At 42.2% G+C, this 14279-nt stretch overlaps 1 protein-coding gene across 1 annotated transcript in view; it reads left to right on the forward strand.

Annotated features, from left to right (window-relative positions):
• MST1R (macrophage stimulating 1 receptor) overlaps positions 1–14279 on the forward strand; it is an 89991-nt gene that overhangs the window by 59874 nt on the left and 15838 nt on the right. The window contains exons 13-17 of the mRNA XM_070738847.1: positions 1319–1472; positions 1737–1829; positions 4221–4424; positions 7752–7832; positions 11882–12063. Coding sequence (XP_070594948.1) covers positions 1319–1472; positions 1737–1829; positions 4221–4424; positions 7752–7832; positions 11882–12063 — 714 coding nt within the window. The remainder of the gene's footprint in view (positions 1–1318; positions 1473–1736; positions 1830–4220; positions 4425–7751; positions 7833–11881; positions 12064–14279) is intronic.

The raw sequence follows: 14279 nt of genomic DNA on the forward strand, positions 1-14279 counted from the left end.
TGGACACACAAGCAATTTGTCTTGGTGCATATGCTCTCAGCAGACATAAAAGAAAAAGATACATTTGTCAAGAATCATGTGGATACAAGCAACAAGTATTTATGCATTATATAGCCTATAGTACAGTGATGTTGAACCTTTTTCAGCTAAGATGCCAAAAGGGTGCACGCGATAGCATTTATGCAGGTGCCCACGCCCATAATACAATGCCCTCCCCCCATGTATGCGCACAACCCCCATGCTGCGCCCCCCGCCCCAGTGTATGCACACAGGCCGCACTGAAGCTGCCCTAATACCAGGGATCGGCCAGGTCCCGGAACGACGGGAACCCCGTTCCAGTAGCAACAATGGAGCGTGTAGCGTAGCTCCATTGCCGCTGGGTATGCACATGTCATGCATGTGCAACTGGCTTGATTTCAGTTAGAATTACCAGGTTTTTTGCTGCCGCGCTTGCGCAGAAGCAAAGAAATCGACAATTTTTGCCCAAATCTCACTGCCAGAAGGATGTCCATGTGAGATCTTGGCTGCTGCACATGTGCAACAGCCGAATCTCGCTGCGGTGCCTAGAGCAGCAGCTGGGGCCAGCAGCAACAGTGGCCTGCTAGAGCTCTGGCCGTGTGGCCTGCTCTCTGCTCTTCTGCACCACAGGCATCTCTCGGTGCGGCGATGGCCCCCTGAGCGAGTCGTGGCCTTTGGGAGCAGCAGCGCTATGCTCCCAAAGGCCACGACGTGCTCTGGGTGCCATCACTGTGCCGAGAGATGCCTGCAGCGCAGGTGAGAACAGAACAGAACAGACCATGCAGCTAGAGCTCGAGGCCGCCTGGTCTCCCCACACCACATGCCATCCGCACAACCACTGGAGTGAAAGGTAAGGCAGGCGGTGGGGGTGGAGCACTCAGGCCGCTCATGGCAGAGCCACCGCTCACAGCCGGGCAAGTGGAGGGCAAACGGGCAGGTAGCCAGCGGGGGTAATTTACCTGATTTTCGCTATTTTCAGCTTTTTTGCTTCTGCGCATTCACCATCACTGCTATAGGACTTTCACTGAGTTAATGTCCCATTCTTTGCCAGGAAATTCCACCACCTAGACGAGTACCAACCTCATCTTTTACACCAATAGTTAGCAGGTGAGCAGCAGCTTCTGCTTACCTTTAAACCCCTTGTGAAAACATGGACATTTATTTATTTATTTATTATTGAGATTTATAGGGCGCCTCAGAAATGCCAAGTGTCCATTTCCCCTGTCCTTTCCTTCTGGTCTCCCAGCCCCAGATTCTGCTATTGGTTAGTGATAATAATCACGTCTTTCCTTTCTTGTAGATTTGCTTGAATGGAAACTGTCAGGAGTTAGGATCTGTGGTTTTAATCTCCCCAATCGCTCCTCTTGTTGTATTGGGAGTTCTCCTAGGCATCCTGTTCCTTTCCTGTTTGGCGTTTCTATCTTGGAAATATATTCAACAGAAGAAGAAGGCAGGTAACTGCAAGTTTCTTATGATACTTTCTGGCCAGAAAAATACGGTCAGTGGAGGTGTTTATTTTTTCCATGTAAAATTTTTCACAGTCATAGCAGTACCTGCTTGCATTTAATTTTGACATTTCATCAGAGAATGGGCATGTAACAAATACGACTTAAGCTCAGGATTCACAAGGTGAATAAGGAAAAAGTGGATAATGGACCAACTCTGAAATAGTGAGAATATGAATGTTGCTGGCTAGACCTTTTGTTTTCTTCTTGCAGGAACTGAGAATTTAGAAAGGCTGTCCAGCTTCAACAGGGGCACAATCGGAATTCCTCTTCTTCCTTCTAATACTGGATATGTGGCTTCTTCTGGTAAGAATTCATAGCAGGACCTGGAACTAATGTTTTAGAGCCAATGAGACAGAACATCTTGCTAGCCATCAGTCCTGATACACAAATGTGTGGGGCTATTTTCCCCCCTGTAACTGACATATTTCCCTAAATGGGATAATTCTTTCTAAATATTTCTATAAATAAAAATAAAATTTTCAAGAACTACATAAGCTAATGCTCTTCTGGTACTAAAACACTGCCCTCATTCCTCCAGTTACTTTGATGGGAGAAACCTGCAATAGTTCATTACAATGCGAAGGTACTATCTTGCCAAAGATTCAGAAAAGGGGAAACATATAAGTTGGACAATGAATGAACTTTGCCCACCACCTTATTTCATTTTAGAATGTCATAGTCACTTTTAAATTCCTCTACAGAGAGGAGGAACAAGTGCTATATTATACCATGCTCTGTGGGGAGAATATATCTCTCTCTTCTCTCTCTGTCTGTCTGTCTCTCTGTCTGTCTGTCTCTCTCTCTGTGTCTCTCTCTGTCTGTCTCTCTCTCTCCCTGTCTCTCTCTCTGTCTGTCTCTCTCTCTCTTTCTCTCTGTCTCTATCTCTCTCTGTCTCTGTCTCTCTCTCTCTGTCTCCCTGTGTGTGTGTCTCTGTCTCTCTCTGTCTCTGTCTCTCTCTGTCTCTGTCTCTCTCTCTCCATACTATAGCACAGTGATGGTGAACCTATGGCATGCATGCCACAGGTGGCACATGGAAACAGGTCTGAGAGCATATGAGGCATTGCCCTATGTCAACTCCAGCGTGCATGCATGCTCTATCCAGCTGATTTTCAGCTTTCTTTTCAGCCGTTTTTGCTCTCCCCAGGCTTCAGAAAAGCCTCCTGAACCCTGGAGATGGCGAAAAATGGCCCAACAGGCCAACCGGAAGTTCGTTTCGCAACTTCCGGTTGGGCCATTTATCAGTGTCCCCAGACTTCAGGACACTTTATTGAGCCCTGGGAAGGTGAAAAATGGTCCAACGGAAAGAACATCTGAAGGCTTCCGTAAGGCCTGTGCGCATGGGTGGGGAGGGCAGCGCGGTTGTGTGTGTGCATGCAGGGGGGCAGCCCAGAGGTTGTGCGCATACGCAGGGCTTGTGGGTACATAAGTGCACGCCATCACTCACACACTCACCTTTTTGGCATCTGAGCCAAAAAAGGTTCGCCATCACTGCTATAGCAGTTTGGAACTGGTCAGATATGTACTAATATCTGCCGCACGAATCCCAGCAGCTGATTAAGTCCCCCAGAGTTGGCCTTCTCCGGGTCCCATCGACTAAACAATGTTGTCTGGCGGGGCCTAGGGGAAGAGCCTTCTCTGTGGCAGCCCCGGCCCTCTGGAATCAACTACCCCCGAAGATTCGAACTGCCCCCACCCTCCTCGCCTTCTGCAAGACCCTGAAGACCTATCCAGGTCGCCAGGCATGGGGCAACTAATGTATCCCGTTCTCTGACCATTAAGAGTTATGTGTGGTTATGACTGTACAGTATTGATTGTTTTTTAAGATAGCGGGTTTTTAGTTATAGTTTTAACCATTAGATTTGTATTGTATTGTTTTATTTCTCTTGTGAGCCGCCCCGAGTCTTTGGAGAGGGGCGGCATGCAAGTCTGATAAATTATTATTATTTATTATTATTAATGTCTGGATTCCCAACAGAGAGTTTGAGCCCCTTAGCAAGATCAATGACTATGTACACCTGATAAAATGTATTTATTGATTGATTTTATTTATTGATTTTGTCCAATATACAATGAGGGTTTTAGTGGGTATATATCTATATACACATAGTAAAATACATGATGAAGGTTATAGAGGAGATACTCATAGTAAAATATACCTAAGAAAGAATAGAATAGAAGATATAGGAATAAAACATATCAATGAAAGAATAGAAGAAGAGATATAGGAATAGAAGAAAGGTATAGGAGATATAGGAGAGCAACAGGACAGGGGACGGAAGGCACTCTAGTGCACTTGTACTCGCCCCTTACTGACCTCTTAGGAATCTAGATAGGTCAACCGTGGATAATCTAAGGGTAAAGTGTTGGGGGTTTGGGGATGACACTATGGAGTCCGGTAATGAGTTCCACGCTTCGACAACTCGGTTACTGAAGTCATATTTTTTGCAATCAAGTTTGGAGCAGTTAATATTAAGTTTAAATCTGTTGTGTGCTCTTGTGTTGTTGTGGTTGAAGCTGAAGTAGTCGCCGACAGGCAGGACGTTGCAGCATATGATCTTGTGGGCAATACTTCGATCATGTTTAATTTCAAAGAGAGTGAAACTGTTCATGTACTGTGCCTTCTGGTGGTCAATAGAAACAAAAATTCTAAGTTTGATCACCTCTCTCGATAATCTCTTTGTGATATTTCTGTAGCAGAGACGCCAAACAGAGGCTCTTCTGGAGCGCGATTTGGAAGCGCCTCCTACACAGGCAGCAGTGACGGTTCTGCTATGCCTTTCATGCGGGTGCCTTCGTACTCCATTAACAATTTTCGGCCAGAATTGCTGGAAGAAGTGAAAGATGTCCTCATTCCAGAAAAGCAGCTGATTTTGCACCAGGATCAGATCATTGGGAAAGGCAAGTATCATTGAAGCTGTGTTTACCAGTGATAATACACAAAACTCTTGTTTTCTACTGTCTGTGTTGAAAGAATGCTACTTTCTCCCTGGCAGATGTTTCTTTGATTGCTTCCTGTTGCTCTTCCTTAGTGTCTGAGCCTCTTTGAGCCAATTGGGCAGGGTCGCATTCTTCCCTGCTAAAGCAGGAAAGCAACGAGAGAAAAAAAGAGAGGATTGCTATTGTCACAAGGAATAAGTAGCATTTGAAGGCCAAGTTAAAACAAAGAAGCTAAAGTAGTGTGCAGGCATGCTCTTCAGAGCAGGTTAGTAATGTGTCTTTCCCACAGCACAATGAGGCACAAAGAGCCAGGTACTTCTTCAACAAGACCTCTAGGATAGTCATTCACATGACCTTTCATGTATACTTTTGAGATGTCTTAAATCTAAAAACTGTTCATTTAAATAGACAGTTACTTCTTCATAAGCTAGAGAAAAGTGGCATAGACAGCCTCACCACCAGATGAATCCACAACTGGCTGACAAACCACATGTAGAGAAGTAAGCAGTGAGGTACCACAAGGTCTTAGGCCCAGTACTACTCTTCAATATCTTCATGAACGACTTAGATGAGGGAATAGAAGGAGAACTTACCAAATTTGCAGATGACACTAAGCTGGCAGCAATACCTAACACCCTAAAAGATTGACTCAAGGTCCAGATGGATCTTGACATACTTGATCGATGGGCCCTATCTAACAAAATGAAATTCAATGTAGAAAAAAAGTAAAGTCCTACACTTAGGTAAAAAAGTATACATATAAACTGTGTGAAACCAGCAGTGACTGTGAGACGGATCTTGGAGTCCTGGTGGACAACCAGCTAAACATGAGCCAGCAGTGTGCAGCAGCCGCCAAAAAAGCCTATGCAATCCTAAATTGTATTAACAGAGGGATACAATCTAGATCAAGTGAGGTACTAATAATGCTTTAATTAGACCATACCTGGAGTATTGCATCCACTTTTGATCACCACTATAAAAAAGATATTGAGACTCTAGAAAAACTGTAGAGGAGAGCAACCAGAATGATCAGGCGTCTGGAGACTAAAATATATGAAGAGCTGTTGCAGGAATGGATAGTCTAGCGAAGAGAAGGACCAGGGGAGACAGGATAACAGTGTTCCAATATTTGAGGGGCTGTCACAGAGAGGAGGGGGGTCAAGCTATTCTCCAAAGCACCAGAAGGACAGACAAGGAACAATGGATGGAAACTGATCAAGGAGAGATTCAACCTAGAAATAAAGAGGAACTTTCTAACAGTGAGAACAATCAACCAATGGAACAGCTTGCCTTCAGAGGTCATGGGAGCTTCACCACTTGAGACTTTCAAGAAGAGATTGGACTGCCATTTGTTGGAAGGGTGTAGGGTCTCCTGCTTGAGTAGGGGGTTGGACTAGATAACCTACAAAGTCCCTTCCAACTCTGTTAATCTGTAAACTCTGTAAATCAAAGGTTTGCTCTGAACTAGGCAATACCATGCTAATTCATTGGAAAATTAGTTTTGATATCAAATCAAAATGTACAGTGAAGAGAGGAACTGAAAGAAAAGACATTTGTTGTTGGCATACTCTTATGCTTTGCCTAAAAGAGTAATTCACTGCAATTTAAATCAATTTGAAAGGCCGCATATTATAGCTCACCGCGCTTGAGCACAAGTGTCTATTTCTCTGCTCAATCTGACAAGATTGATTATCAAGAACAGAAAATGTTCGTCAGACACAACTTTTTTTCATTGTTTTTATTTATTTATTTATTTTTAAACTGACCACATTCGTTTACTGTTTTTGATTTTAGAAACACTTTCTGAAGTTTAGAGATCTGGATTGACTTACTCGAACCAGCCCCAGTTCTTTCATTTCTCTTTATTTTACATGAATTTCAGCCATTCCATTAAATGAGCACATTATTTTAAACCATCTCCCAGGAATCAATTTCTTTTTGTGACAACATAAAATAGGGATTGACATTTTTTTCATTGTCTGGTATTTTCTAAGAACTTCAATTTGGCTTATTTTTTTTATTATACTGTTATAATGGCTATTTCCTGCATTCTTACAGCACCACAATACCTTTTCAGTAGCTGCAATATACTGCATGTGTTTAAATATGCACATATTCGTTTTATTGATGTGATATTTCTACTGTGTGATCACTTATAACAAGATTAATAGGTTTAAATCCTTCTGTAATTTGGGGGGAGGAGGGTTTATGTTAGTATTGATTGTAGAATAAATGACTAAAATGACTATACTTCCTAAAACGCTATTTTTATATAAAGTATTTCCATTCCATCTCAAGTAATTTTTTTAAAATTTCAAATTGAGTATATTTTTAATAGTTAAAACAATTGTATTCTCTATTTATACAATTGTTTTAACTACAGCTCACATTAGAGAAACATATTTCAGCTGTGGCGAGGGGGGCGTTCGCCCAGGTTTGCCTGGTGCACCAGTTGCGACCCTATTTGGACCAGGAGTCACTGCTCACAGTCACTCATGCCCTCATCACCTCGAGGCTCGACTACTGTAATGCTCTCTACATGGGGCTGCCTTTGAAAAGTGTTTAGAAACTTCAGATTGTGCAGAATGCAGCTGCAACAGCAATCATGGGCTTTCCCAAATATGCCCATGTTACACCAACACTCCGCAGTCTGCATTGGTTTTCGATCAGTTTCCAGTCACAATTCAAAGTGTTGGTTATGACCTATAAAGCCCTTCATGGCACCGGACCAGATTATCTCAGGGACCGCCTTCTGCTGCACAAATCCCAGTTAGGTCCCACAGAGTGGGTCTTCTCCGGGTCCCGTCAACCAAACAATGTCGCTTGGTGGGACCCAGGGGAAGAGCCTTCTCTGTGGGGGCCCCGGCCCTCTGGAACCAACTCCCCCCAGAGATTAGAATTGCCCCACCCTCCTTGCCTTTCGTAAGCTGCTTAAAACCCACCTCTGCTGCCACGCATGGGGGAATTGAGATACTCTTTCCCCCTAGGCCTTTACAATTTTATGCATGGTATGTGTGTATGTATGTTTGGTTTTCATAATAATGGGTTTTTAACTGTTTTTAGTATTGGATTATTATTATATGCTGTTTTGTTATTGCTGTTAGCCGCCCCGAGTCTCCGGAGAGGGGCGGCATACAAATCCAATAAATAAAATAAATAAATAAAATAAAATAGTATTGTTGTTTGCTGTTAAGATGGCTCCAGCACAGAGAAAGGTTGTATAGTATCTGGGTTTGCTAATGTCAATATTGGTGTCTATGTGTAAAACCTGTTCTTTTTTCCATCCAGGGCATTTTGGGATCGTTTACCATGGAACTTATGTAGATTCATCCCAGAGAGAGATTCGGTGTGCTGTTAAATCCCTAAACCGTAAGTAATTCCTCTTCCTTTTATGAAACTAATTAACTAATAAATGATAACTAATTAAGTTATCAATGTTTTTTTTCTTTAAAAGAGGGTATCACTCCAGAACCGCATCTTCTTTTAAAGCTTCCAAGAAAATACTTTTCATTTTCCTCCTAGTTCCCAAATGTTTTCTTCACAATTTTAGCATGTTTGACCCACCGCTAATATTTAGCTTCCTCCAACTTGTATTTTTTGGGGGGTTGTTTTTGAAAAGCAAACAGTCCTTTTTTAGCCCAGATCACAAATCACTCACTTTTCCTCCTGCTCAGTCTTGTTGATTCTGGTTCTTATTTAGCTTCATGGCAGTCATATTTGCTGCCGCAGCTCTGCACCAACAGCTAGGGACTTGCCACCTCGGGGAGGGAAGATGTGGCTCTCCTTTACCCTCCTGGTGGTTCCCCTTCACTCCACCCCCTCTATGAAGAGGCTTAGGTCCAAATTCGGACCCTCAGGCATGGAGTATTAAGAGCCAGCCTTGGAGTTCCCAGTCCCGGCTTCTGATATCGCCGAAGGAGGAACCGGAAGTCTATTTTCTGTGCATTCTGTTTTCTATTTTCTGTGCCTTCTTAAGTTTGTTCTGTAACATGGCATGAGAAGATGGTCATAGGGCCTTTTCCATTTCTTCTTCTCACTAATGCAAACAGCTTCTGGCATTAAGAATATTCTGCCATGTCCCCCTGGGGTTGTCTTCAACTCTTCCTCAATTCTTATCTGAAGTAGCCCTAAGTCTTGCTTAATTATGCCAGTGTTGAATCAGTGTTCTTTACTCCAGGCAGCAACAATCAATGGCAGTTTCAGGGCCTATCACACTTGTAGCTGCCAGTAGCAATGTAACTCAGCTGACCAAAAAGCAGGCAGGATAAGCCATTGTCATTTTGAGCTATTGAGTGTCCACTTCTTGCCCTCTTCCTCCATTCTTTTTCTTCCAGAGTGGGAAACATGGCACAGCTGCTAACAGACTTCTGAAAAAAACAGCTAATGGAAAAGCATAGCTTACCCACTCTCTTGTCTGCTTTGGTGGCTTTTGTCCAAGTCAGTCTAATAGGTTTAACTATTAACTAACACTAGGTAGCTCATCCTCAGTTGCAGGAAGGGGTACATTTAAAATAACAAGGTTTGCCTGTAGGTTTTGGGGAGATGGGAGGTTTTCGCAGAAGCCTGACCCCATGAGTCCAGTTATCCCTCAAGGCATCAATCAAGCCCAGCAGTCTTGTGATGTCTTGTTAGTGGAGGGAGGAGGATAATAATAATAATAATAATAATAATAATAATAATAATAATAATAATAATAATAACAACAACAACAACAACAACAACAACAACAATAATAATTTATTAGACTTGTATGCTGCCCCTCCCCGGAGACTCAGGGCGGCTCACAACAACAATAACACAATGTAAATACAAATCTAATAATTAAAACTATAGCTAAAACCTATTATCTTAAAAACAAGCAGTAATACACAATCAACACTCAGTATTACAATCATACCCACACATAACTTTTAATGGTCAGAAGTGGAGGCATATGCTAGTTGCCCCATGCCAGGCGACATAGAAAGGTCTTAAGGCTGTTGCAAAAGGCAGGGAGGGTGGGGGCAGTCTGAATCTCTGGAGGGAGCTGGTTCCAGAGGGCCGGGGCTGCCACAGAGAAGTCTCTTCCCCTAGGCCCCACCAGACAATATTGTCTGATCGACAGGACCTGGAGAAGACCAACTCTGTGGGACCTGATTTGCCACTGGGATTTATAACAAAGCTAGAGGGTATAATCAATGTTGCTTAATGGGTCATGCATGCCCAAATCCAAGAATCCGCTCTTTGATTGCAAGCCAGAAGAGAGTTTTTAGAGAAATTGACAATAGGAGAAATACATTTTGTTCTGGCATATGGGCAGGTGAATAACACATTAACCAGGTCACAGCAAGTGGCTCTTAAATTTTAAAACTACTTGACCAGTTATTGTAATGGCATTTTCTGCAACAAGAGTTTTGTTACCAGTTTGCAATTGTTGTGGTTGGATCACCGCCAGATCCTTTATTCATAGACTCCGTCTGAGCATCTTAGGCCCATGTGGCTGTCAGAGGAGTCGGATAGTGAGGGTGAGGAAGGGCTTGAGATTGAGTGCCCTGCAGAGAATATAGAACACCCAGCTAGGGCCTTGTCTGGGTCTGATGAGGGAGAGGAGGAGATTGTGGATCCTATTTTAGATGCACAGGTGAGAAGAATGCGTCAGAGACAAGAACAGTTATGCAGACATAGAGGGAGGCCTTGAATACTGCTGTGCGCAGTGTGTAATCACAGAGTGTTTAAAAGGGAGGAGACTGGGAGGTTCCCTATGCAGGAAATCAACATTTCTAACTACAAGAGGGAAAGAGCAAGTTCAGAGTTTTCTGTCTCTCAAATATTGCTGCAGTCTTGAAAAAAATATAGTTTTAAGAAGTCTGTATTTCTGCTTCAGCCAAGCTAAAGGTTTTAAGTTACAACTCTGTTTTGGAACATTCCTTATCAGTTCTGCCGCTCACTTTGAATTTTGCCAGTCAAAGGACATTCTTTGCTTTAATTTCTGGTTTTCAACAAGTTTGCTTATACAGTTCTGTGTCTGAGTATTAATTGGAATCTAATTGCTGACTGGTCGTCGAATCAGACAGAACATCAATGCCCCACAAATCAATTGCATACAGGAATAGGCATACCTGTTGCCTATTCCTGTACATACAGCAGCTGCATTCGTGCAGAATGCAGCTGCGAGAGCAATTATGGGCTTCTCTAAGTATGCCCATATTACTCCAACACTCCGCAGTCTGCATTGGTTGCCGATCAGTTTCCGGTCACAATTCAAAGTGTTGGTTATGACCTATAAAGCCCTTCATGGCACCGGACCAGAATATCTTCGGGACCGCCTCCTGCCGCACGAATCCCAGCGACCGGTTAGGTCCCACAGAGTCGGCCTTCTTCGGGTCCCGTCGACTAAACAATGTCATCTTGCGGGACCCAGAGGAAGAGCCTTCTCTGTGGGGGCTCCGACCCTCTGGAACCAGCTCCCCCCTGAGATTAGGATTGCCCCCACCCTCCCTGCCTTTCGTAAACTCCTTAAAACCCACCTCTCGTCAAGCATGGGGGAACTAAAACATCTTCCCCTTGCCCATGTTGTTTTGCCGTCTGATTGATTGACTGTGTATCTGTTTTTTTAAAAATATATATTGGGATTGTTGTATGATTTTTTTAATTTAAAATTGTAATTAGATTGGTGGGAATTGGATTTGTTACTATGTACTGTTTTTATTATTGTTGTGAGCCGCCCCGAGTTTCCGGAGAGGGGCGGCATATAAATCCAATAAATCTAATCTAATCTAATCTAATCTAATAAGGAGTGTGGAAGTACCAATTCACTCAACTTTAAAGTAATGACAGCAAGAATAAAAAAACAAACAAACACTTCAGCTCACAGCTTTGTAAGACAACACCAATAAAGTATGTCTGGAGAAGTTCTTAAGGAGAGAAAGAATTAGTTCTAAACTGAGGATTGGCCTGGGGAAATAAGAATGCTCTGTTTCTAATAATCTGAATGAAGCCTTAAATCAACACAAGGGAATCTGCAGAGCCATTCATCCTTTGTTAGTCCTTTCAAACATAAAAAGTAGAGATGCCTCTGAGCCAACCCAGTACAGTATTATAACATTTTTATTATTTGTTCGTTTGTTTGTCATACAAATATAGTATTGTAGTATGTTTAACATAATATAAGTACAGTATGAGTATTTTTTTATTCTGGCAATATCTACCATTCTTATTCTCATTGGCAGACTTCCCCTACTTGATGAAAGTTTGAAAAGGCTCTCAATACTCTTTTCCCCCCAGGATCACTTGCTTCGTCTTATACACTTGCAAGATCACTTTCTCAGAAACGTTTGCTCACAGTTTCACAATTCCTTAAGTCTTGGAGAGTGGAGGATGGTGGTGGAGTTGCTACTGAGAATATTGATCCAATCTCTTCTCTTTTTTCCCCCTCTTAGGAATTACTGACTTGGAGGAAGTGGAAGAATTCCTGAAGGAAGGGATTCTGATGAAGAGCTTCCATCACCTCCATGTCCTCTCTCTCATTGGGATCACCTTGCCTAGGGAGGGCCTCCCCCTGGTGGTCCTACCTTACATGAAGCACGGAGATCTCCGACATTTTATCCGTTCAGAGCAGAGGGTACGTGGTGCCAGATCTTGGGGTCCTTGTTTGAGCGACACTCCATGCCAGGCACTTTCCTGTTGGCTCTTGGTTTGCAGGTCCTTATCTCTTCTTTGCAAAATGAAATTGTTTTTAAGGAAGAGCTTGCCCAGAGATGATGCATTTAGCCCTTTCTTATCTCTTTTAGTTTCGGTGCGTTTTTGTTTTGTTTGTGGCGACCAGGCGGGGGTTGCTACTTACCACCACTACCGGTCCGGTGTGATAAGCATGTAGCTTTAGGTTGCTGGCGTGTCAAAATCTATCTATCATCTATCTATCTATCTATCTATCTATCTATCTATCTATCTATCTATCTATCTATCTATCTATCTATATCTATCTATTTATCTATCTATCTATCTATCATCTATCTATTTATATCTATCTATCTATCTATCTATCATCTATATCTATCTATCTATCATCTATCTATCTATCTATCTATCATCTATCTATCTATCTATCTATCATCTATCTATCTATATCTATCTATTTATCTATCTATCATCTATCTATCTATATCTATCTATCTATCTATCAATCATCTATCTATCTATCTATCTATCTATATCTATCTATCTATCTATATCTATCTATCTATCATCTATCTATCTATCTATATCTATCTATCTATCATCTATCTATCTGTATCTATCTATCTATCTATCTATCTATATCTATCTATCTATATCAATCTATCTATCTATCTATCATCTATCTATCTATATCTATCTATCTATCTATCATCTATCTATCTATCATCTATCTATCTATCTATCTATCTATCTATCTATCTATCTATCTATCTATCTATCTATCTATATCTATCTATCTATCTATCTATATCTATCTATCTATCTATATCTATATGTCTATCTATCATCTATCTATATCTATCTATCTATCATCTATCTATCTCTATCTATCTATCTATCTATCTATCTATCTCTATCTATCTATTTATAAATAGAGGATATACTCAAGTAAAATGTATTAAAGAAAGAATAGAAGAAGAAATATAGGAATAAAATATATCAATGAGAGAATAGCAGAAAAGATATAGGGATAGAAGATAAGATATAGGAGATATAGGAGAGACAGAAGAACAGAGGACGGAAGGCACACTGGTTGGGGGTTAGGGGATGATACTACGGAGTCCAGTAATGAGTTCCACACTTCAACAACTCGATTACTAAAGTCGGATATTTTACAGTCAAGTTTGGAGTGGTTGATATTAAGCTTGAATCTGTTATGTGCTCTTGGGTTGTTGTGGTTGAAGCTGAAGTAGTCTTTGACAGGCATGATGTTGCAGCATATGATCTCATGCACATGTGCATCACCTTGCGAGATTTTGCTTCCTGTGCATGCACAGAACCAAAATCTTGCTGGGACATGCACATGCGCTACCGTTGAGCAATGTGGCGCATACGGGGTAGCAACCTGAAACTGGTGAAGTCCTCATCCATGTGCTCTTACAGATTGGACAGAGCCTTCTGGTAAATCAATGCAGGGTTTGCCCATCCTTCCTGTTAAACCTCACCATATTGGTACAGAGAGTGTGGCTGGCTGTTGGATGCAGCTGATAGAAGTCACTAAATCTATTGTATAGCTTTGCAGCCTTTTTGTAAGGTAAATCTTTTAGGTTAGCTTCCAGAAAGACACATACAAGGAACTAATCATCTTATCAGTGGTACTTTTCTGTTGATGAAATGAGATGGGAGTTCTGGGTTTTCAGAGGAGAGATTTTTTTGCTTTGGGTCTTTCTGCTGACTCTGAGTAAGGTAGAAGGGTAGGAACATGAGCTGACATCTGATGCAGCTTCCTCCATCTAACCGGCACAGAACAAGTGGCTCAAAGATGCTGGCATCTTACAGTCTCTCTTTCTGCCCTGAAGAAACAAACAGAGTACAGTGGAACCCCGACATACGAGCAGCTCTACTTACGAGCTACTCGAGATACGAGCTGGGAGAGTAGAGAAATTTTTATTCGACTCACGAGCTTCCATTCGGGATACGAGCCGAGAAGAGCCGGCCTGGCTTGCTTTGCTTCCGAGCTGATGCAGAGCCGAATAAAGCGTCACGCCCCTCTGACGCTTTCGGCGGCTTCCGAAGCGATGCTGGGCTCTTTTGCCGCCAAAAGCGTCAGGGGGGCGTGACGCTTTATTTCTCGGAAGCAAAGCAAGCCAGGCCGGCTCT

Source organism: Erythrolamprus reginae, chromosome 2 (assembly GCF_031021105.1).
Source record: "Erythrolamprus reginae isolate rEryReg1 chromosome 2, rEryReg1.hap1, whole genome shotgun sequence".
Taxonomy (NCBI): Eukaryota; Metazoa; Chordata; class Lepidosauria; order Squamata; family Dipsadidae; genus Erythrolamprus; species Erythrolamprus reginae.